This window comes from Furipterus horrens, unplaced genomic scaffold (assembly GCF_987537825.1).
Source record: "Furipterus horrens unplaced genomic scaffold, mFurHor1.1.pri manual_scaffold_13, whole genome shotgun sequence".
Classification (NCBI taxonomy): Eukaryota; Metazoa; Chordata; class Mammalia; order Chiroptera; family Furipteridae; genus Furipterus; species Furipterus horrens.
The window spans coordinates 31,487,322-31,510,153 of record NW_028327183.1 but is presented as its reverse complement, the minus strand read 5'-3'; the positions used below and the strand labels follow the sequence as shown (position 1 = coordinate 31,510,153).

Sequence of the window (22,832 nt, the reverse complement as noted above, 5' to 3'; positions counted from 1 at the left end):
GGTGGGTGGCGAAGGTGCTGGAAGACATGTCAGAGAGAGGACAGCGCCAGCTGAGGGGTCAAGCCTGTGGGGTGGGGGTGGAGGTGGGTGGGGTCATGCTTTTCCCAAGGGAGCAGGACTGTGCTCCTGCCCCAGCTGCTCACTGAGAGGGGCCCCTGGTGGTGGGTGAGGAGATCTCCTCTCCGCTGGCCCAGAGCAGCCAGCAGGGGCTCCCCATAGACTCTGTGTTCTTTTCCCCTAATGACAGTGGGGGGGATGTATGATTAAACTGTGCTCTCTAAATTCTAGGAATTACCTGAATTTTGTCACAGAGGAGATGATCAACCCCTACAGGTATGTTTGTGAATGGAGACATTTCTCTCTACTATTTTAATGTGAGAGAAGGGAGAAGCCAGTGCTGCCTCAGAACCCACCGTGGGCCCGGCTGGTCTCAGACGAAAGCAGTGCAGGACCTTTCAGGAGGGGCCTTTGCGTTTGGATCATGCTGGGGTGCAGGAGTGCCGGTTTCTGACCTCAAACCTGCCACACAGTGGCTCTGTGGCCTTCAACAAAAGTTCCCCCCAGAATAAACAGGAACGCTCATTCCACAGAAGGGAAGCTAAGGCTGGCGAGGTTGAGTCCCTAGCCCAGGTTCATATAGCTGCCCAGCCCCTGGTGACCAGTGCCAGAGACGGGTGCTGGTACCAGTCCCTCTGCTCAGCACTTTCCGGCACAGGGAGGCTCAGGCTCAGGCTCAGGCCCCGGCCCCTGTGTGTTAGCCATGGGGGTTGGTTCCCTCAGGGGCTGCATTCGGGTGATATGCCCTCTCATTCCCTTTAGAAACCTGCCCCTGGCCATCATCATCTCCCTTCCCATCGTCACCCTGGTGTACGTGCTGACCAACCTGGCCTACTTCACCACGCTGTCCTCCGAGCAGATGCTGACATCAGAGGCTGTGGCCGTGGTAAGATGCCACCTGCCAGTGTCAGCCCAGGTTGCTGAGAGACCCAGGGCCGGCCCTGCCGCCTCTGAGCCTGTGACGTGGAGCAGACCGGGCCCCTCATCTGCAAACTGCGCTCCTGCACGGAGGGTTTGAGCTGTTGTCTGCCAAGTCGGCCAGCAAGTGTAGTGCACTGGTTCTCAGCCCTGGCTGCTCGCGCCCAGGCTGCACCCTAGGCCAGTTTTAAATCAGGACGTCTGCAGTGATCCTGACGTCAGTCATTTTAAAGTCAAGTACGGATGGGTGGGTCCATTATGGTGATTTGGATGGGCCAGTCCCCATGAGTGGGGTCTGCCACCCAGAGTACAGGGATAAAAGGCTGGGTGGCCATCTCCCAACACTGCCCACTATATCCTGAGTCACCTCTGCTGGGCGCTCTGGCCACAGGGTTCAGAAGAGGGAGCGCAGCATCCCTAGGCCCCACAGTGGCAGCAGTTTAGTGCCTGGACAGCCTCCCAAAGCCAGCACAGCGGGGCCCTAAGTAGAACCAGTGAGTTTTTGAATGCCCTGCAAGGATCCTGTAGGCTCCCTTCCCATAGGGTCCTCAGCAGCCACTTCGGCAGGTGAGGGTTGGCACCCCCCCATTCCCCTGAGCCCTGCTCTGGGTTGGGAGATGGGGACCGAGCCTGAGACAGAGCCGTGCTTCTGTGTGGAACAGACACGTAGATGGGGAGAAGGACCAGGCGCCTGGTCAGCCTGGTGTGATGTCGGGGTGGGGAGGGCCCGAAGGGGGTGCCAGCATGTGGCGGTGAGGGGTCCAGCACCAGTGCCGTTCTAAAGAACCCTCTGTCCCTGGGGCAGACCCCCAGTCCGGCCCCTGAGCAGTCACCTGGTGCAGAGCCTCACGAGGAGCAGAGGACAGTGGGCCGGGGCTGGGCCCGGTGGGGCCACCAGGGCAGCGTGCTGTGCAGGTCGGGTAGCCGGGCTGCATGCTGGGCATTGTGGGCACGGGCTCACTCATGCTTGGTGTCTGTCTAGGACTTTGGGAACCATCACCTGGGCGTCATGTCCTGGATCATCCCTGTCTTTGTGGGCCTGTCCTGCTTTGGCTCTGTCAATGGGTCCCTCTTCACATCTTCCAGGTGAGCGCCCCCAGGACCACCACCTTCCACACCCGGGCTCTGTGGGAGCAGGGCAGGACCTCGAGGGAGGCTGAGCTCTGGGGGGTGGGGGCAGTGCTGCACGCTGCTTCTTAACGGGAGATGTGAAAGTTGTGGGGGGTTTTGTTATGTTGAGTGATATGTAGCTGTCCAAACGTTCACGTAATACAGATAAGGATCCAGGGACTCTCCCCGGCCCAGAGATGACACAACTGCTGTGTCCTTCTAGACTCTTCCATGGGTCCATTACATGCCCTACCCGGAGGAAGGAGGACTGCAGGGGAGCAAGGCCCCGAGCTTTCCCCACTCCCAGCTGAGTCGGTCAGGGAGCCCAGCCCTGTGGCACGGACAGCCCCTACTCCCCACCCTGCCTGGGTTATTCGGGGACGGGACTGACCACCAGTTTTTCTGTCCACAGGCTGTTCTTTGTGGGGTCCAGGGAGGGCCACCTGCCCTCTGTACTCTCCATGATCCACCCGCAGCTCCTGACGCCCATGCCCTCCCTCCTGTTCACGGTGAGCCCGGAGCGCCGTCCAATGCCCTTGTTCTCTGAGAGGATCGCAAGCAGATTAGAGTGCAAGACCAGGGTGTCCCTTGGGGATCAGCCTTGAGGGCTCCTCAGCAGGGGCAGGGGAAGGGGTGAGGCTGCAGGGTGCATCTGCATGGCGCCCTCCCAGCTTTGCTTGGGGTCACCCAGACAGCAGACCAAGGCAGAGACTAAGATGCAGATAAGTTAACAGAGTGTTTCCTTGTATTATGCCCTTCGCTGCGTGCTCCACTGAACAACAAAAGGCGCTGGATTGTTTTTTCTATGATTTCAATTCCAAAAATAATACACAGTAGTTATAAAAAAAACAACTTCAAACAGTCCAGTATGCTGGAGGCAGAAGCCCCGTTCCCTGAGGGAACCACGGTTTGTAGGCGGCTCCATGTGCTCTGTGTCCCTCCGGAGCTCGGGGCGTGTTAACAGACGTGCGACACACGTGCACAGCGTTTGTGTTTTTGGTGAGGTCACACTGTGTGCACTTTTCTTCAGCTTGCCTTATGTCCCTCCTCACCGGTACACACGGTTTTATTAGTTCTCTATTGCTTTGTAACCAGTCACCCAAACCTTAGTGGCCTAAGCAGAAAGCATTCATGACCTCTCGGTTTCTGTGAGTCAGGAATTGAGGGCAGCTTGGCTGGGTAGTGCTGGGTCAGGGTCCTTTGTGAGGTGGCCGCAAGATGGTGTTTGGGGCTGCTGTCCCATCTGAAGGCTCTGCCAGGGCTGGAGGAGCCACGTCCAGGATGGCCGCTCACATGGCTACTGGCAGGAGGCCTCAGTTGCTCAGGACGTGGGCTCATCTGCTGGGCTGTGTGAGTGTCCCCACGACAGGGTAGCTGGCTGCCACCCAGGGCAAGGGAGCCAAGAGGAATAGCAAGGAGAAAGCTATCATGTTTTTATGACCTAGCCTTGGGAGTCACGCTTGTCTTTTCTGGCTTGGTCTGTTTGTGAGCAGTGAGTCAGTAAGTATAGCCCAACTCAAGGAGAGAGGGCCGGGCCCCACCTCTTGAAGGGAGAGGTACCAGATGGTCCTGGGACATGTTTAAAACCATGCAGAGCACAAGCTCAGTTTAGAAACGCCTGTGTGGTATCCAGTGGCCCGGGTGTCTGTGGCTGACTTCAGTGAGCCTGTGATGGGTACTCAGGTTCGTTCCCAGTTGTTGCTCTTACAAGTAATGCTGCAGTGAGTGTCAGGTTTAGACATTTGTTCCCTTCCCACTCGCAGTGGGGCCTTTGCTTCCTGAGAACTCGCATGTTGCTCACACTAGGTCTTCCTTTAAAGCAGGAGTGGGCAAGTGCCATCAGTCCTCCCCTCCCCCCCGGGACATATCCCAGCATCAGGGTGGCCTCTGCTGTCTGGGGCCATCCTGTCCCCAGCTCTGGCCCAGGCCCTGGGAGGGCTTACACTTCCCTGTCTCTCCTCTTGCAGTGCATCATGACCTTGCTCTACGCCTTTTCCAGCGACATCTTCTCTGTCATCAACTTCTTCAGCTTCTTCAACTGGCTCTGTGTGGCCCTAGCTATCATCGGGATGCTGTGGCTCCGCTACAAGAAGCCAGAGCTGGAGCGGCCCATCAAGGTGAGGGCCCGGCCATCAGGGCCCCCAGGCCTGGTGCACACCCAGGGCTGGTTGGGGGCTCAGTGGGTCATGCGCTGATGAAACCAGGGTCCAAGTGTCCTTGGGGCCCTGTGTTAGGAGCCTGCTCTATGCATCTTCTTGGTTCCACTCCTTCTGGCGTGTGCCCGGGCAGCCACCATCCTCCCGTTGAGGGTTCTGGTGAGCGTCCACCAAGATAAACGTGTGAACGTGCTTCTAAACTCAAACGTGGAGGGTAATCCCCTCAGGCAATGACTGTTTATTGGGAACCTTTTGAGTGCCTGCCGAGAGGGTGATACCAGGTGCTGGGGCTTGTAAAGGACAAAAGAGACTCCCCCTAAATCCATGTCCTCCTAGAGCTTATGTTATAATGAAGGGAGAACAATAGATAAGACACCTGCACTGCCTGGTGGGCGGGCAGGGAGAGGGGTCTAACTGGCCCGTGAGCAGCTGACTGGGACAGCATGTGGGCAGAGAGGGGGTGGTCATGTGTGGTCAGGGGGTGCTGCCTAGGATGAGAGGGGAAGACCGTAGGAGGGAGGGAGGGAGGAGGTGACATCTGAGCCCTTCAGGCATGGACACAGCCGACACTGGCTCGGCCTCATGGGATAGTGTTGGCATTGGGTTGACCGCTGCACCTGCCCCAGCCTCAGTCTGCCCAGGAGAAAGCTCAGGTGCCGCTGAGGCTGGCCTACGGCGAATGCAGCTCCTCTCATTAACCTAGTACTTGGGGACAGCTGCCCAAGGATGATCTCGTTTCTCCAGAGGGAGGGACTGGTGAAGTCCATGCTCCTGCTGGAGAAGTTCAGTGAGCACATCGGCAGTGACTCATGTCGGAGGAGTTAGAGGGAGAAACTCATGGTGGCCATTGGCTGGCAGCCCTTGTCCCTTGTCTAGTCCCCAGTGGCATTTGGCCATCACGTTGACACCTGTCCACAGACCTCATCCCGGTCTCCCCCGCCCAGCAGTGCCACAGAGGCCAACAGAGCCCAGTTCCCTGCCTTGGAGAGGTTCTCCTGGGATACCAGGGCCACCTTAGTTCTCTCTCTGTGTCACCTGGGTGTGTGGTGGGGGTTGGCCCCTTGTCAGCCCGTGCCTGTGGCGGACTCTGTCCTCATATTATCCGAGGCACACACGGTGGGCTTTGTTTCACTGTTAACCTGGGCTGGGGAGGGGCATACAGGGTGGGCTGACCAGGTTGGACTCTCGATCGTTCTTCATCTCCTGGGGCCTCTTGCCAGTGTGTAGACAGATGGCCAAGTCTGTGTAGACAAGCCCACCCAGATGCAGAAGTAGCACATGGTTCTGTGGAGCCGGGCTGGGCTGGGCTGGGCTGGGCTAAGGGCACCTCTGTGGCTGGTCTGCTGTGAACTCCATGGCTGGGCCTGTCTGCCATGGCTGTGCAGACTGGAGACTGCCTGCCCACAAAGGCTCTCTGAGAAGGTGGACGCCCCTCACTTATTAGTGTCTGGCAGAGGTCTTTCCGGAAGTGCCCACACCTTAGGTGACTGTAGGTGGGTACTGGGCTAGGGTTTCTGCCCTGTGATGTGGGAACCAGTAGGGTTGACCTCTTTTGACCTTGGGAAGCTTTGAGGACTCAATCTGGTTATTTGCGTTCACTGTCGGCACTGTCTGTGCTTTGGGTAATTACTGCCTGGCGCCTTGTGCTGAGTAAACGGAGAACAAGGGAAGGTTTCAGTTCTTCAGAGACCCCAGCCTCTCAGGAGGCCAGCTGAGAGAAGATTGGCATAGGCCAGCCCCTGGTAAATGCTGGAAGAGGGAGACAGGCACGAGGGACGGCCCTGGGAAGTCAGAGCCATTCTTGGACCAAATGGGAAGAATGGGCTTGGAGCTGGGGGCACAGGGTGTGCTCTGGGGGTCCTATGGGAGAGGCTACGTTGGCCCGAGTGGAAAGATGGCTCCACCAAGGTCAGGAGGGTGGTGGGGATGCAGCACTTTCAGTGGGATGGACAGGGCTGTGATGACAGGTGTGTGAAGTGAGTGATAGATGCTAACTGCTCATGGCTCCACCCTCTGTCCCCAGGTGAACCTGGCACTCCCTGTGTTCTTCATCCTGGCCTGCCTGTTCCTGATTGCTGTCTCCTTCTGGAAGACCCCCAAGGAATGTGGCATTGGCTTTGCCATCATCCTCAGTGGCCTGCCTGTCTACTTCCTTGGGGTCTGGTGGAAAAACAAGCCCACATGGCTCCTCCAGGCCATTTGTGAGTATCTCCTCAGTGTCCTGCCCCAGAGCAGGCTGTCTGCTGTCTCATCTAATCCCACAGAGGGGTGGGGCATGGAGGGGGAGTGGAGGAGAGCGCAGGAGAGCTCACAGCACTGACCAAGGGTTCAGGCACTTGGCATGTCTAGAGGTGACGTCTGGTCCACGTATTTCAGGGATAAGATGCTCGGCTTGGCACCAGCTAATCTCAGAACTAGGGATTACAGAAAACCAGGTTGCTTTTGCCAAGTAACGAAATCCTACTGCCTGTCGCCAGCTTGAACTAAAGGCTGACCTAGAAAGGCAGAGAAGGAGAAAACAGGATCTCTGCACTGAGGTCACAGGGTCAGTTGACAAGCCAGGTTTAGGAGCCTTAGTGACCAGCTCCTGGAAAAGTCATTGATGTCAGCAAGCCTGCACTCTAATCTCCATGTCCTGGGTGGTTTATAAAATCCTTAGGACGGCTGTTTTGAAATTCTGATTGGTACCTGCCTGGTAGCTAAGACTCTGTCGGTCATTTCCGCAGACCTTTGTCTCCAGACAAACTAGGTTCCCTATTAATCATCTTGCAGAACATACCCAGGCCCTAAAGCAGGGCTCTCTGTCCCCAAATCACTCCTCAGAGTATTCATCTGGGCCCCTGGCACACATCTATCTGCTTCACCCCCTCTGCAGGACTACAGACTTGTGTCTGTCACCCAGCAGTGGGCAGACCTTGCTTTTGGTCATGGGTGTCTGGCAGGCAGTGTCCCAGGTGTGGGCAAATGGGATGGGCCCATCAAACAGTCCCCCAGCATCGGGACTTATTATCCCTTTATTGCTTCCATGATCCCAGGATTCTGAAACTGAGTGAGGGGCAGGACCCGTGTTCAGTCTGTTGCCAAGTTCCTTGGCCGCACACCCCAGGGTGACTTACAGAGTCAGTGGAAGAGGCACAGCATTTCTCTGCTCTAATCTGGAGTGTGGGCTGGTGCCCACCGGGAGGGAGGCAACTGGGCCCAGTGTACGTACACATTTTCAGATCGGGAGGTTTCACATACATTCTAGGTTTCTGGCTTCTCTTGCAACCTTGGAAGTCATGGTGTCGTGAGTGTGGGTGAACTATGGCCCACAGCAATCACTGGTGTCCCCTGGACCGTCAGGCACACGGTCGCCTGACACTCAAGTAACTATGCTCTCCCCTCCCCTGCAGTTTCCACGACAGTGCTTTGCCAGAAGCTCATGCAAGTGGTTCCCCAGGAGACATAGAGGAGAAGAGCCGGGATGTGCAGAGCAGGGCCGGTTTGTGGGCACAAAGATCATTATAAAACAACTCACCCACCTAAAGAGCGACCCGGCCCATCATCCAGGCAGCTCAGCTGAGCGCCCCGCATCATCCCTCCACCAGGTCAGGTGCCGGGGCCACTGTGAAAACTGGTACACATTTATCCCAGATGACGAACTTTTATCAATAGCTCTTCAAGAGTGCAAGGCACGAATGTGGAACTAAGAAGAGGCTGGGCCTTCCGACCAATCGTGGACTTTTTGCCATGTTGGGCCCTTGTCCCTTCCCATCTTTGTTTATTTGAATTATTTTTTTAACTCAATTTTTGGGTCAAGTGGATACCACAAGGATGATTGTTTTTTAAAGAAATGGGGAAGGGCAGGTAGGGGAATCTTTTGTCCCTTAACACTGCCAGCAGGATAATGTGCCTCAGGGACCAGCTGCTGTCCATGGGGGTGACCCCAGTGGCAGCCTCAGGCACAGTCTCACGGGAGAGGGACTCTGAGAGCCGAACACTACTGCTGTGAGCTGCACAGTGCAGCTGCCAAGGAGCTGTCGAGACCTGGCCTCGCCGCAGGGGCAGCAGACTTGCACTGACAGACGTGTGTGTTTGACTTCCCTTTTTTCCCCCCCTCCCATTAGTAGATGTAGCAACATTGGGAAAACTAACCCTGGGCTTATGTTTCTGCCTTAAAGACCCAAGGTAGATCCATCTCTCTCTCAGCCCCAGAAAGGAAAGACGATCTCAGTGAAATGGCCGCCTTTGGAGAGTTGTGTAGGGGAACAGAGGACCTGGGCTGGAGCTGACGCCGGCCCCAGCTCCACAGAAAGAGCCAGGCCCTGCGTCTGCTGTTCGGGGCTGCTGGCACTCCCGGTTGAGGTCGTGGGCGTCTGTCTGTTTGATCCTGAGCTCCCACCGGGATGTGCGTGCTGAGCAGGGCTGGTAACTGAGCTAGAGCCTGGTCATTCAGGATGCCGTGGGCCTCCTGACTCTGCTTCCTGCCCTGCATGGCAGCCTGAGCAAAGGCACAAAGGCAGGAAGACTTGGGCATCTCCTGTGGGCGGGCAGTGGGCAGCTCACAGGCCTGGCCTACAGGCAGTGCACCCTCCCGATCTGTTCTGTGTCCAGTTCTCTCAGACAAAGCCCTAGGCTTGGAATCTAGCAACAAATGCCATAAAGAGGGCAGACGCTGAGACCCTTAATGGGCTTCTCCAGGTCCCACAAGACAGCCTCTCCCAGGGTCCCCAGAATTAGCTTCAGTGGCTGGATGGCATCCCCAACAGGCTGTCTGGGGCTGGCTTCCAGCTGCTGGCCAAGGTGCCATCGTCCCCTCCCACCACTGGCATGGCCTGTCCCAGACTCTACTCCAATCAGCAGAAGACAGAGCCAAGCCTTCCTCGCTGCTCCAACTCGAGGGCACCGTGACTCTCCAGGAGTCTGATTCCCGACACAGCACGCCTCCCTCCTCTCCAGAGGCTGTGCTGGCAGGCTTTTTTCCTTGTGGTTCTTATAGTGTTTTCCCCGAGGGAGGCAGCTGAGCCTGGTCAACACGTCCAGCCACCAGCTGGTTTCCTGAGCTGTCACTATGTCCAGGAAGCCATCTTGAGGAGCAACGTCAGCTAAGTTCAGGTCGTCCTCCTCTGGGGCCCCCGTCTTAAGCGCTGGGGGCTCTGCCTTGGCCTCTGACCACTTACCTTTCCCCAGGAGGAGGGCATCAGGCATCAGGCCTCATTGCTCAGCCATGTAAGCTTCAAATGACCCGTCTAGCCAGCTGCTGCCCACCTGGGCTTCAGGAACCCCACACAGCCCAGTGACCTAGAAGAACCTGACCAGTAGCTTTGGGGACCCAGGCTAGGTTAGGCCTTCAGGCTGAAAAGGAGTCAGCCAGCTGCCTCTCTCCCCCACCCACTGCCCCCCTGCTAGAAGAGGGTAGAGTTGGCCAGGAGACCTGTGCCATCCTATGACTTATGACGCAAGGACAGACCTCTATGCAAGTCTCATCTAGGGGCCATGTTTCACTTATCTGGGGTGGAGCTCAACATCTGACGCAAGAAGTCAAAAGACCTGACTGCAGACTTTCTGTGTTAGGCAGAACCCCCGCCCTGGGCCTCAATTTTCTCATCTGCAAATGGGGGCGGTATCCAGTGTACTGCCTGCCTGATGGTTTGTGCGTGTCTAGGAGACTGGACCTCGTAGTGACTGCAGCCCTGTGCACAGGTGGCAGGACACTGCCTTTTCATGGGGATCCAGCGGCATCTGAGCAGACTGTCCACTTCCTCCCTTGCGGGGACAGGGCACCTGAATTGCTGTCGTGCTTCAAACCCCTGGCTCTGGAATGATGGATATGGGGAGCCAGGCAGCCCTGTCCAGACCTTGGTGGCTTCCCCACGGTGGTCTTCAGCAGCCTGCAGACAGATGCATGTCATGGGGAACTGGGGCAATGTCACCCCTGCAGGGGTAGACTGGGGCCCCAGGGTTCCCTTTCCACATTGAGGCAGGGGCTGGCGGGGGCACTGAGAGGTCAAAGGCAGTTCTGATATGTGGCTGGCTGGCCCCAGCACCTGCTGGGACCTCTTTGGAGGGTGGGTTGGGGGCCCAGTCCATGATTCATGGGGCTGTGTCTCCCAACTCAACCCATCCCAGAGACCTACCTCTGAGGGTAGGGACTGTCTAGGGCTACATCCCAAGGTGCCTGCCTGCAACCACCCCTGGGACTCTGCTGTGTTAGCATCTGGGGAGCAGAGATGTTGCTCTTCCTGTCCACTCTACTGACAAGTGTCCCGAGGATTGATTAATTTTTTAACCAAACCCCGGCATAACCAGCAAGCATTTGTTCAGTGTTGTGCTGTTGGCGCCATGTTTATTTATTTGCAGGGTCCATTACGCCTGGTTTCTCTGGCTTGTTTTTGCTATCTTTGTGTTCTTGTTGGAGTTCCCTGCCACATACATCAGTGCTGTCACTGTGACATTGTCATCGGCCCAGCCGGAATACCTCCACCATGTAATGACGTGTGTGGCTTCAGCATGTCCTCTTCCTGTGTAAATGGCTAATCTGTTACACTTGGCTGGTTAGGGATGGGGGGGTTGTTTTTTAGTGTATTGGGGTTTTCTGTTTTGTTTTTGTTCTTTTTTTAAAGAAAACAATCAGAATTGTAAGTACTGCTGGTGGCTTTCGTGTTCTTTCCTTTAGCGCCAAATTCTGGGAGTTGGAATGTTTCTGGGGGTGACTACCCCAGGGAGGGTTGGTCATGGGCCTCTAGGCCCACCTCATTCATTCATTCATGCACTCACCCACTCACCAACACAGCCCCTTGGAGGCCAAGCAAGGTGGCTGTAGCCCCTTCAATGGGCGGTGGAGGCTGGGAGGCTGAGCAAGAATTCAGTCTACCTCTTAGAAGGGGTATTGAAGTCAAAACCAAGGAGGAGAGCAAGAGAGACTGTTCTCGAGGTGGGAAGAGCTTTGCCATAGGTCAGCACCAGGAGGTCAGGGAGGTGTGACCTGCCAGGTTGGGGCTGGGAGGGAAGGAGCAAGCATATTTATGACGTCCCTGAGTGTCTGGTCTCCAGGTGGACTGGGCTGAGAGCCACACCAGCTCTCCCACCGAGAGCTCTCACTTAATTCGAGCAGCCTCCATTTTGAGTATTGTGGTTTGACTGGGGCCTTGAGGACAGGCGGAATGTGGGTGTGCTAGGATGGGAAGAGTGTTGCAGGGAGGCACATGAGGGTGTGCTACCGACCACGGGAACTCAAGTGAGCCTAGGCCAGAGGCGCTGGCACACGAAGGCTGGAACTGGAGGCCTTGGGTTCCCACCGAGGGGGCTTCTACTCTCAGACATTGGAGCTACCAGACAGGCCTGGGCAGGAAGTGCCCCCTGGAGCCACCTGCAGTGTGCAGAGGCCCTCTGAGCGCCAGGGCCCAGTGCTGCTGACACTTGTGAGAGCATGACGGTCCACAGGTCCCAGTTACAGAATGCACCCTGCAAACTGGCGAGGCAGGCCCGCAAATGAGCACATGGAGGAATTCTCCCCTTCCCTGCAGGCTGGGAGGGGGTGTGGAGCTAACAGGTGGCCCATGGGACTTCACAGCCCTAGTGGGCAGGGAGCTGCCTGTGCAGGGCTGGTCAAAGCATGCCTGTCTCGGCTGCATCTACGCCCCCAGTGGGTCACATGTCCACAATGGTTCTGCCCAGGATACCTCATCACCTGCTTTCTTCCAGAACTTCATGAAGCCTGGCTGAACAAAAATCCCAGGGGCAGCTCTATGACTCACAGGTCACGATGCATTGACAAGTTATTAAAATCCTACTTCCATTGGCATGGACGCATTTGGAAAGCATAATAGGAAGCATGAAAGGTTGGGAACCTCATCGTGACTGCTCTGCAGTCCTGGCTGGACCCTGGACCCAGCAGCCAGCTCTTCCCCCAACTCGGGGATGAGCTCTCCTTCCACTGCAGCTGATGGAAAATGGTCTGGACACTTGAAAGGGCAGTTCTCAGACCAACCTGAACAAACAGCCTTGCACACGTGGCCAGAGCAAAGTTGTCTGGTCCAGCTCTTCCTCTGAGAGGTGTAGAGAGAGAAGGTAGGGATGAAAGAGAGCTTGAGACAGGGGAGAGGAAGGAATTGTGGGAAGACAAAAATGTCTACAGGGTCGGGGTGTTGAGGGCACATTCAAACAACAGCCACCGTGAATGGAGAGGAATGAGTGTGTTTGGAAGAGAAAGGGGCTGGGGGGCAGGGGCGGGGAAGGCTGGAATGCCGGCTGCAACAGGAGGAGACTTACCAGGATCCCTAAATTCTCGGGAAATTCTTCCAGGCACACCAAACGCGCCATGTATGTGCATGGACCCAGTGAAGAGGGGTTGGTGGGGTCAGGCCACCAGCAGTGAGGCAAGGACCTGTGACATTGCAAAGCCACCCTTGCCCCTAGAATCAGCCAGAACTACCACAAGAGTGGGTTTGGGCAGGCTGCGGGAATGGGGGTGACGTCTCAGCCACGAGGGACAGCTCAGAAACTGGGGATGTCCCCGGACCCCAGGAAGGAACCAATGCTTCCACCTCAAGAACCCCTCTGGTCATGCCCCCTGCCTCTGCACAGGACCCGTCATGCCTCCTAAACATATGACACTTCTCCGGCCTCTAAAGTGTTCATAAGTCCTCGTCGATCTCTGAACAGCCTCCAGAGATGGGGACAGTGGGAGGGACTCTAAGCCAGAGTCCAGGTCATCATCAGTCCAGTCCCCAGTGGAAGCAGCAGATCCTCGCCCCAAGAGCTGCTGTCTGCAGGCATATGGTATCTCTGGAGCCCGAGCACCGTCAAGCACCTGCCAGAAACTCCTCCAAGTCCCCCTGTGTGCATGCCCACACTGGACAGGCTGTGTGCCGCCCTTTTCACTTCTTGGGGTCCAGTTTCAGCAAGACTGAGCTCTTTCTCTTCCAGCCAAGGGGTGACTTAATTCTGCAAGTACAAACTCAACTGTGTGATTAAAATGTAATCACATAAAATGCCCCGGGTGAACAGGCCCTTCACAAAACTAGTTGCGATCAGTTTGACTGGAAAAAAAATCCTTTGGGTCAAAGAGGGGTACAGAGGCTTCCAGAAATCTCTCCGTTGACCTTTATGCAGGCTGCTGTGGAATGGCACGTGGCCACCAGGATGGCTGTTACCCCTCCAAGCAGGGCTCCAGGGCCCAAAGGCATACCATGGGTCCTCCCTGCCCACCTCGTGGTCCCGGCCCTTGCAAGCTCTGACAGGTGGAGGCTGCGCCAGCCTCAATGGAACCCTGAACTTCTCGGAGAGGCCTCAACCCTCTGACAGCTCTCACCCGACTTGAGGTTGGGAAAGGCATGTGAGAGACTCGGGACCAGTCTTGGTCCGCCTGCCCGAGCGTGCAGGGGACAGCTCTATTTTACCACAGCCAGGCTGCTGTACAACCCACAGAGCTGGTTTCTCTAGTTAGTGAATGTTTTCCAAACATTTCCAAAGGGCTTCTCTCTGTCCTTCTGTGTGTCCCTGGACATCATGGCTACCCCCGCCCCACTCCCCAGTTGCAATGACATTTCTCCAGGCTTCTGATACCCTCATGGGACAGCCCTGCCTTGTTCTCAAAGAGCCATGGAGAGGAGGCCCTGAGTTCCCACTCATTCCATTAAAGCTGCTCCTACTTTATTTCTGGGCTTGGGTTAGTTCCTCGAGTTGGGCTGCAAATTCCACAGGGAGGGAATTGCCAAATATAAACCAAATCTGGACCCAGTAAGGAGAGACTTTATCTGAAAGGATTATCGCAGAGGGGATGGGCCACCGCCGTTGGGACAACACTGCTCTGACATGAGACGTGCTCTGTCTCGGGGCTTGTGGGGGTCTCTCTTCTACGGGGAGTGGAGGGACCATGAACAGGATGGAAGGGGCCAGGATGGGTGTGGGGTGGGGGCAGCCAGGAGGATGGTGGGTGGGGAAGGTTTTCCCCCAAGACCAGCCTGTCCCAGGAGGGGCTATCTGCTGGCTGGGCCTGAGGGGGCCAAGCTCAGGAGTCTGGGGAAGGAGAGGGGCTGAACCAGAGTTTGGTTAAGGAGCATTTTGTTTTGATGGATCGGCAGGGACAGTTCAGCTCATCACTGCTGAGGCACAGAGGGAATGTGTCTGGCCTGGTCACAGATAAATGGGGGCGTCATGAGTGTCCTGTAGTGGTAGAGGGAGGGGCTTCTCTGCAGCGAGCCTAAGCGGCTCTCAGCCTTCACTGTTTTCCCCATGGCAGGGCTCTGTGAAGTCCCGCGCTGTGTGATGAATGTGGGTCATTTGTTCTGTGGCCCCTGGGCACAGCACCCCTACCCCAGTCACTTGCTGGCTCTCCCACTGCCCCAGCACCCCCACTGACAAGCACCTTCATCAGGGCTGTAGATGTGGAGAGCCTGGCCTTATTTCCTCTGTCCATGATGAGTTCCCGGTGGCCTCAGACCCTGAGGATCGGTGAGCTAAGCAAGGACCCTGAGTACCCGAGGCAGGAAAAGTATTTTTACCTTGTACCCATTGGTTCCTTTAGGAATTTTGAATCAGGTATATGATTCACCCATTCACAAAAAACATACTTTTAAAATTAGCTTATAGAAATCAGCAGGCTCTCTAGGATGCTGGCACTGGTCTGTAATTTGATTTAGGTGGATGGAAATTCATTGTGCTGTGCATCTAAGATTTACACACTTTTCTAAATCAGTTTTTGAAAGTAGATACTAGATGCTTTGCTGCCTGGCCTTTGCCCTGATCTGGCTGTGCTTTTCCAAGGTGAACTGCAGACCCTAGGACTCCCGCCTACTTGAAGACTGAGGTGTCATTGTCCCTTCCTCTCCAGCCTTGGTGTCTGTCTGACTTTGGCCTGGAACTCCGGACTCATCAGGAGCCACACTGAGGCTGAGGACCCAGGTGTGGGAAGGTGGGAGACAAAGCAGGGATCCACTGGTGTGAGCAGACTCCTGGGTTCCTTGAGGCCATTCACAGGCCCTGGCAGTTACCTGCCCTCTGAGGGTTGGAGTCTCCAGTACAAGCTGCAAGAAGCTTTAGGTTCTGGATGCTTCTGGGAAGCCAGGAAGCCCAAATTTATTAATTCACCAAAGTCCAAATTCATTGATTCTGTGCCCCTGCTCTCATCTTGATGAGGCCTCCCTAAGAGGAAGGGTCAAAGGTATCTTGGGACATTGTTGGTGTCACCCTGGAGGAGAGAGTTCTGGAGCTCCCTCTGAAATGGCCTTTGGGGCTCCACACTCAGGGCCCCACCTTGCTAACCCGAGCAGTTGCCCTGGGCTCTTGCTAGGTGACTGTGGCCTTCACTGGGCTGCTCCCAGAGGCTTAACCACCAAGACTCCAAATGATTGCCAGATGGCAAAGGTGTGTCTCTAGGCAACGATGAGTCAGAATCTCAAACTGGGATCAAATGGCTGCACCAGGACCATCAGGGCTCAGTTTGTTATACAGATGGAGAAACTGAGGCCCAGAGAGAGACAGACAGAAAGACCCCGAGTTTGGGGTGAGACTATATGAGCCACAGATAGGATAAAGTGCAAAGCCTGAACTCTTGTTAGAATTTTGCCTTCTTTATCAAAGAGAATGACCTCATTGTTTCTGTTAATGACATATTTTTAATAGATCATATATACAAATGGTACAAAATTCCAAAAGTTCACAGGATACGTATTGCAAGTAGGCTTCTGCTCCCCACCCCCCTCGTTTCCAGCTCTCTTCCCAGGGTTCTTGTGGCCTGTTCAGAAGGGTGCAGAACACGAGGGGACAATAATGATGTGACTGTGATGAACTTAAGCACTGGGCTTTGACGAGTTACATTCTAGGGGACAGACAGAAAGAACTAGAAATGCCATCCACTACAGAAAGTGGATAGCTGCTCTTTCCGAAGGGAAAGAAGAGATCACGTGAACTGCCACCTGGGAAAGGAAAGTGTCCAGAATGAACTCATGGAGGGACAATGTGTGAGTTTACAAAAGGAGGTGATGATCCCTTGGGCCAGTGGCTGGTCTGGGTTTAATTTGGGGGGCAGCTGTTGTAGGATTTGCTTGATTGGCAGACCCAGACAATTGCGGCATGCATGTGGGTTGCACAACTCCTTCCTTGTTCCCAGAAGACAGAAAGGCCAATGGCGGAACAGCACATTCACGCTGGTGGGTGAGCAGCAGTCTGTCCCTCCCAGAGGAGCCAATGAACAGATGGTTGTTTGTATGCGGGGGACGCACAGGCATGAACCACAGGTCTCTTTCCTGAGCCCTGTTTGTCCATCATTTCTATCCTTGACTTGAAACAACAGGAACAAGGTGCCAGGAACAAATGTTTAAAAGAACTAATGCAATGGCTGTTGCTTTTGAAACAAAGGCTGCCTAGAGCCTGCGTGTCTGCCCCTTGCCTACTTTTTTACCCTTTGTTGAACCACCATCTCCCTCCTTCTGTGCCCTGACCCGTGACGGCCTTCTTTTAGATGCTAGAATGTTTCGTGCCCGGGACACACCCTAGGGCCTTTTGCACCTTCTGCTTCCTCACTGAACCCCTCCTTTGCTGTTTCCCTCTCTGCACTGCACCCCCTCCGCCCCCCACCCCCGCCGCCCATGTATGTGCTGTGGCGGCTCTGGTTGCGCGGAGCCCCTCTCTCTGGGCACGAGGAGCACCGGACTGCTCTGCCCCCTCCAGGTTTATACAGAATGCTGTGAATCACCTTTTTATTGGCTTTTGTTTTCCTTGCTCATTCGTGAGAACATGTTGGATGCTGGGGATTCCTGGAGACATTTAGCTGGAAGCCAGAGAGTGGGGGATGTGCTATCTTGTTAGTTTGCCTAGGATCTGAGATGGCCGTTTCTGTGTGAAATCCCAGCCCACCACCCTCCAGCCAGGAGAATCTGAGCAAGTTGCTCCCCTGTCTATGCCTCAGTTCTCCCACCGGTGAGGTGAGTGTGGCAGGAGGACCCATCCATCTCCCGGGTGGGTGAGGGTTAAGGGGAGAGGCTCCACCATAGAGCACACCCATTTTCATTCCAGAATCCACGTCCTTCCCTTCCGGGCCCCTGAGCCCACTGCCTGCTCCCGAGGCCGAAATGGGCTCACAGGCAAATGCACACTTCTTTGCAGCTGTGCTTCATGAGCTGCAGCTGCGAGGTTCTGAACCCTGAGGAACACTTGCTGGGGCCCCCAAGGGAATCTCCTAGGACAAGTATTTTCTTCTTATGAACAAGGCCGAGCACCCAAGGTGTGACGCCTGAAACCACTACACTCTGGCTGCAGCAGAGAGAAAGGGCTCAAAGCCCAGGGGAGCACAGCAGAGAGGTCACCAGAAGCACTCCGACCCCTTGTATTCCAGTTGCAGAGGTCACTCGAGTTCCTGCAGCCCACTTGCCCTCCTGGAGGCCATGGGGTGAATGAAAGAGTCGTCATGAACCAAGATTCCGAGTGTGGCTTTGAGCATGACATCCATGCCTAGGACCCTGAAATAAATGTCCTTATCATGACTGTGAAAGCTCATGTCCCCTCCAGGAACCATTCAGGATGACAGGTGTCGGCCCCTGACTCTGTCCAATGAACACTGTTAGGTGCAGCCCAGATGCCCCATCAGGACTGTGCCTTGCCTGCCCCGGTGGCTGCTGACCACTCTTACTAAGCCCTCCCGGACATGCTCTTGGTTGGAGGGGGTTGCTTGCCCTTACCTAACCCCCTCCCTGTGGGGTGCTGGCATCCAATGATGACTGGGCATGTAGAGGCCCCTTCGCCCCAATTTAGGACAATTCTTGGAGCCATCTGGCCCCAGAGCTACCATGGAGTCAGCTAAAGCCTCTGTTGTGATGACATGCAACAGGGTCTCCTATGCCCAGTGCCACCTCCCTCACAGCTGTGGTCCCTCAGGGTCACCCCAGGAAGCCTTCACATTACACCTCTGTCTCAGAGTCTGCTTTCCAGGAGCCCGCCCACAAGATACCATGAAGCCATATCACATGTCCTCTGGAGAAAGGGGCTTGGGCCCTTTCCCCTTGTCTGTCTCTCCTCTCGGTCTTCACTAGGACACCTGTACAGTGGTCACATCAGGTCAGAGGAAACCTGGGAACATGTGAGTTAGTAAACAGTGTCCAACACCAGCCCCCAGGGCCCAGCAGATTCCGATGCTGGGGCTGGTGTCCTCCTGGCCTTGTCGCCAGCAGTGCATTCCTGCTGTCTTTCTGTGTCTCCTTCTGAAGAAAAATCTGTGTCTCTCATCAAACATGAGGCGCTCTGGGACATCACAGAGAACTTCAAACAGAGCTTGTTTCTGCCCATGTTCTGAAGGCCTGCAAACCAGGGTGTGGTGGACATCATTCATTCTTCTAGGAGGAACTAAACTCTTTCATCCCAACAACCTGAACCAGTTTGATCCAGCTTTATACATATTTTTCAGAACCCTGCAGGCAGCAAAAGTTCCATTCAGCTAAATCCTCCCTGGATCACTCATATGTCTCAATCCCTTGCCCTCTCTCATTCCATTTTCTCTATGTATGCTCAATTTTTCGCTAGGAAAACATGAGATGTCCAGTAATAACAAAATTCCAAATTTTCATACTCTGCTTTGGAGGGGGTGTAAATGAGGTCAACCCCTTTGGAAATGGCCAGGCAGCATTTACTAAATCTAGTAAATGACTCAGCAATTTCACTTCTGGGGTTGGATCCAGCTGAAAGATATGTGTCCACACACCCTGGGCATGTTTGAGAATGTCGTTCTGGTCACAACAGTCCAATGGGGCACAACCCAGCTGCTCATAAATTGTAGAAAGGAGAAACGGGGCTGTGCTCACAGGCCGGGATAATGACCAGCGATGAGAATGGTGACCTAGCTGCATGCGGCCATGTGGAGGAGTGCCACAGACCTGGTGTGGGGGAGAGAATCCTCTGCCTAGGGCTACCTGCTGTATGACCTTGTTCCCAGAAAGATAAAACACTGGGGACATCACCAGAGTGACACGGCAGGTAGTGGTGGCTCTGGGGCTGCTGGAACAACTCAGCCCAAAACTGGGGTTTAAACAACAGACATTTATCCTCTTGTAGTTCGGAGGCCAACAGTTTGAGATCAAGGTGGGGGCAGGCCTGGCTCCCTCTGGAGGCTCTAGGGGAGGATCCTTCCTGCCTCTTCCAGCTTCTGAGGCTCTAAGCACACCTTGGCTTGTGGCCACCTCCCTCCAGGCTCTGCCTCTGTCCTCACACAGCCTCTCCTCTGTGTGTCTAGTCCAAATCTCCCTATCCCTGTCACTGGATTTAGGGCCCACCCTACTCCATCACAACCTCATCTTTTCTTGGTTACAGCTGCAAAGACCCTATTTTTAAATAAGGTCACATTCTGAGGTTTTGGGGCATGTGAATTTGGGGGGTTTGCCATTCAATCCCATGTATGCCTGAAGGGGAGTTACGACTGGGGTGAGTTCCCAAGGGGCCTACTGCGTTGTGCTGGTCATGTCCTGGTTCTGGTTTCATGGCAGTACCTCTATGAAAATCCACCAAACTGTAGACGGTCAGGATATGAGCACTTTCTTATTTGTATGTTATATTTCAATTAAACATTTCTATTAAAGAAGGGATCACAGAATATTGAATCAAAGAAAATATAAATCTTCTCATTCCACAGATATTTAATATTATTAGTTTCCTGGGGTGGCTGTAACAAAGTACCACAAACTTGGGGGCTGAAACACACATTTATTATCTCCCAGTTCTACAGGACACAGTCTCACTGGACTACAGTCCGGGTAGGACCCATTCCTTTGCTTGGGGCCCCTCTGCACTCAGGCCTGATGTCAAGCCTCTGAGCCTCTGTGTCCTCCCAACTTGAGGGTGACCTCATGGGGCCACAGTGAGAATGAAGAGCTAACAGAAGCTTTGAGGCACCCCGCTTACCTTGCTTCCAATTGATATTCCAGCAGCTTCCATTTCTGGGTTAACATAGTTAGGTGACTTAATTACGGAACCAAACACCCGGTCAGAAGCCATGGTCCAAGCTGCCCCAAGGTGGGACTCAGCCATCCTGGACCATCTCAGTTGGTCAGTGGGTGTCAGATCCCATGGCTGGGAGCATGGCTCCATACTCTGCTCCGCAGCTAGGCGCCTCCAATCACATCATGTCACTTTCTGTCATACCTAGAATAAACCCAAAATAAGTAGGGTGCTGGTGGTCTCTGCCTCTGCCCCTCTCACTCTCCTCAGTCTCCAGGCTATGCTTGCCATCCTATGAGCTCCCAGCAGTGTGGGCAGAGCAGGCTCAGTTGGGGATTTTGCTCTGCCTCAAGTCTCCCTTCACCTACCACCTCTCGGCCACTTGGAGTTGGCTGCACATACCCCGCTGCCCTGTCCACAGCTTTGGGGGTGGCCATGCTGCTCTACTGCTGTCATGGGCTGAACTGTGTCCTCAGGAAATATGGTCATGCCCTAGACCCTACTACCTGTGGATGTGACCTTATCTGAGGTCATCAAGTTAAGATGAGATCATATTCAAGTAGGTGGACTCTCAACTCAATGTCAAATGTCCTTATAAGAAGAGGGAGATTTGAGACACGGACACAGGGAGGCTATGTGATGGCAAAGGCAGAGATTGGAGTGATGTGGCCACAAGCCAAGGAATGCCTAAAGCCCCTGGGAGCTGGAAGAGGCAGGAAAGATCCTTCTCTAGAGCCTCTGAAAGCAGCACAGCCCTGCTGACAGCTTGACCTTGGACTTCTGGCCTCCAGAACTGGGAGAGAGAAAATGTTTGTTATTTGAAGCCCCCCTGTCTATGGCATTTTTTTAGGGAAGCCCAGGACACTCCCACAGCAGTCCTCACTAGGTTTTGGGAAACTCACTCTCCCCTTGCCCTGGCACCCCTGTGTGAAGGAGGGTGACTCCCCGCACCTTCCTGGTCCTCTGAATCCCTTCCATGCTCTCACTGCTCAATTCAGGGACACATGCCCTGCATTTCCTGTGAGGGGCTGTGCTCAGAGTGGGCTTGCCCTCAGCTGTTCCTGAGTGCTGAGAGTCCCCATCACAGCTGTGTGATCTTGGGCAAGCTTGGGTGCCAGGCTGTGGCCAGCATCGGGTGAAGGAAGCACCTGTTGTTCTCATGGGGATGTGAGAGATGGGCTAGAGGAAGTTGTGGTGAGCCTGGAGCAGGCCTCAGCATCAGCCAAAAGGCCTGTGAAGGACCCCACACCCTGAGTACACCACGTATCCACAAGATAGGTAGGAGCAAGGGTACATTAGTGTCCTGGGGCTGACACAACAGATAACCGCAAACTGCAGGCTTACAACAACAGAAATGTTCTCGCTCCCAGTCCTGGAGGCCAAGAGTCTGAAATCAAGGTGTCGCAAGACCACATTCCCTCTGAAGGTTCTTGGGGAGAATCCTCTCCTCATGTGGCTTCTGGGTGCTCCAGGTGTTTCTTGGCTTGTGGCTGCATCACTCCAACCTCCGCCTGCGTCCTCACACAGCATTCTCCCTGTGCCTGTATCTCAAACATAAGGACACTAGTCACTGAATTTAGGGGCAACCTAATCCAGAATGACCTCATCTAAACTTAACTAATTACATCTGCAAAGACCCTATGTCCAAATTAGGTCACATCTGAGTTTTTGGGTGGAGGTGAATTTTTCGGGGACATGGATCTTCGCATACGAGAGGACTACAACTCACATTTATTTGTAACAAGCTCCCTGAGTGTCTAGTAAAGGTTGTCCTGACTGCTCACTGGGGGCCCCCAGGTCAGTCTTGAGCCCTGAAAAGCCCTCTGGATCCAGCCTTGGCCAGGGCAGCTCCTGACCCCACAGGGCCTGGACTTCCTCCTCCTTCCGTGTGGATGTGACGGCAGATGGCTGTCATCTCACTGATATCAGGCAGGCTTTGCAGGTGTCTATGCGTCTTCTAGAGCAGATGATTTCAGACACATTACTGTCATGGTTGGAGACTCGCTGACCTCTGCCCATTGTTCCCTCTCTATGTGGCCACAGAGCCTGAGTGATAAGTTGCTGGTCAGAAAAGGAAAGGAGGGGAAGTGACAAATATTTCCTGGTTCCAGGGCTCTCATCCATGCTCTCTGGGGCCTGAAGTACTGGGCCAGAACATGTTGGGATACAGGAAGCTTTTTCCCCACCAAGTGCAGCACCCTGCACCTCAGGGCACCTCTCCTTCCTGGTTGTGGCCACTCCCTATGTCCTCCTGGGGCCAGCACACTTTGCCAAGCACAGACAGTTCTCATCCTAAAAAGGGATTTGAGTGCCTGTTGCTCAGGGTTGCAGCTTCTTGTGGCTCAGTTTTCTTTTCTTTTAAATTTAATTTTTTATGTTTTAATTCTCACTTAAGGACATGCTTAAAGGGGAAGGGAGGGAGAAAGAGAGGAAGAGAAAAAAAAAAAAAACAATGTGAGAGAGAAACATTAACAGGTTGCCTCTCCTTCGCACCCTGACCAGGGACCAAACCTGCAACCCAGGCATGTGCCCTGACCGGAAATCAAACCTGAAACCTTTTCGTTTATGGGATGAAGCTCCAACCAACTGAGCCACATTAGCCAGGGTTCATCACTCTTTTTCCCTAGCTCAGCTTCATGCATTAAACCATTTTGGTCCCTTCTCTCCAAGTGTTCCTTTTTTAAAAAA

At 54.4% G+C, this 22,832-nt stretch overlaps 1 protein-coding gene across 1 annotated transcript in view; it reads left to right on the top strand.

The window, feature by feature from the left end:
- The window catches only part of SLC7A5 (solute carrier family 7 member 5), a 35,763-nt gene extending 27,736 nt beyond the window's left edge, over positions 1-8,027 (top strand). The window contains exons 4-10 of the mRNA XM_090260032.1: positions 289-333; positions 820-943; positions 1,958-2,061; positions 2,498-2,594; positions 4,053-4,202; positions 6,265-6,442; positions 7,634-8,027. Coding sequence (XP_090116158.1) covers positions 289-333; positions 820-943; positions 1,958-2,061; positions 2,498-2,594; positions 4,053-4,202; positions 6,265-6,442; positions 7,634-7,689 — 754 coding nt within the window. The 3' untranslated portion in view covers positions 7,690-8,027. The remainder of the gene's footprint in view (positions 1-288; positions 334-819; positions 944-1,957; positions 2,062-2,497; positions 2,595-4,052; positions 4,203-6,264; positions 6,443-7,633) is intronic.
- Positions 8,028-22,832: the final 14,805 nt, after the last annotated feature.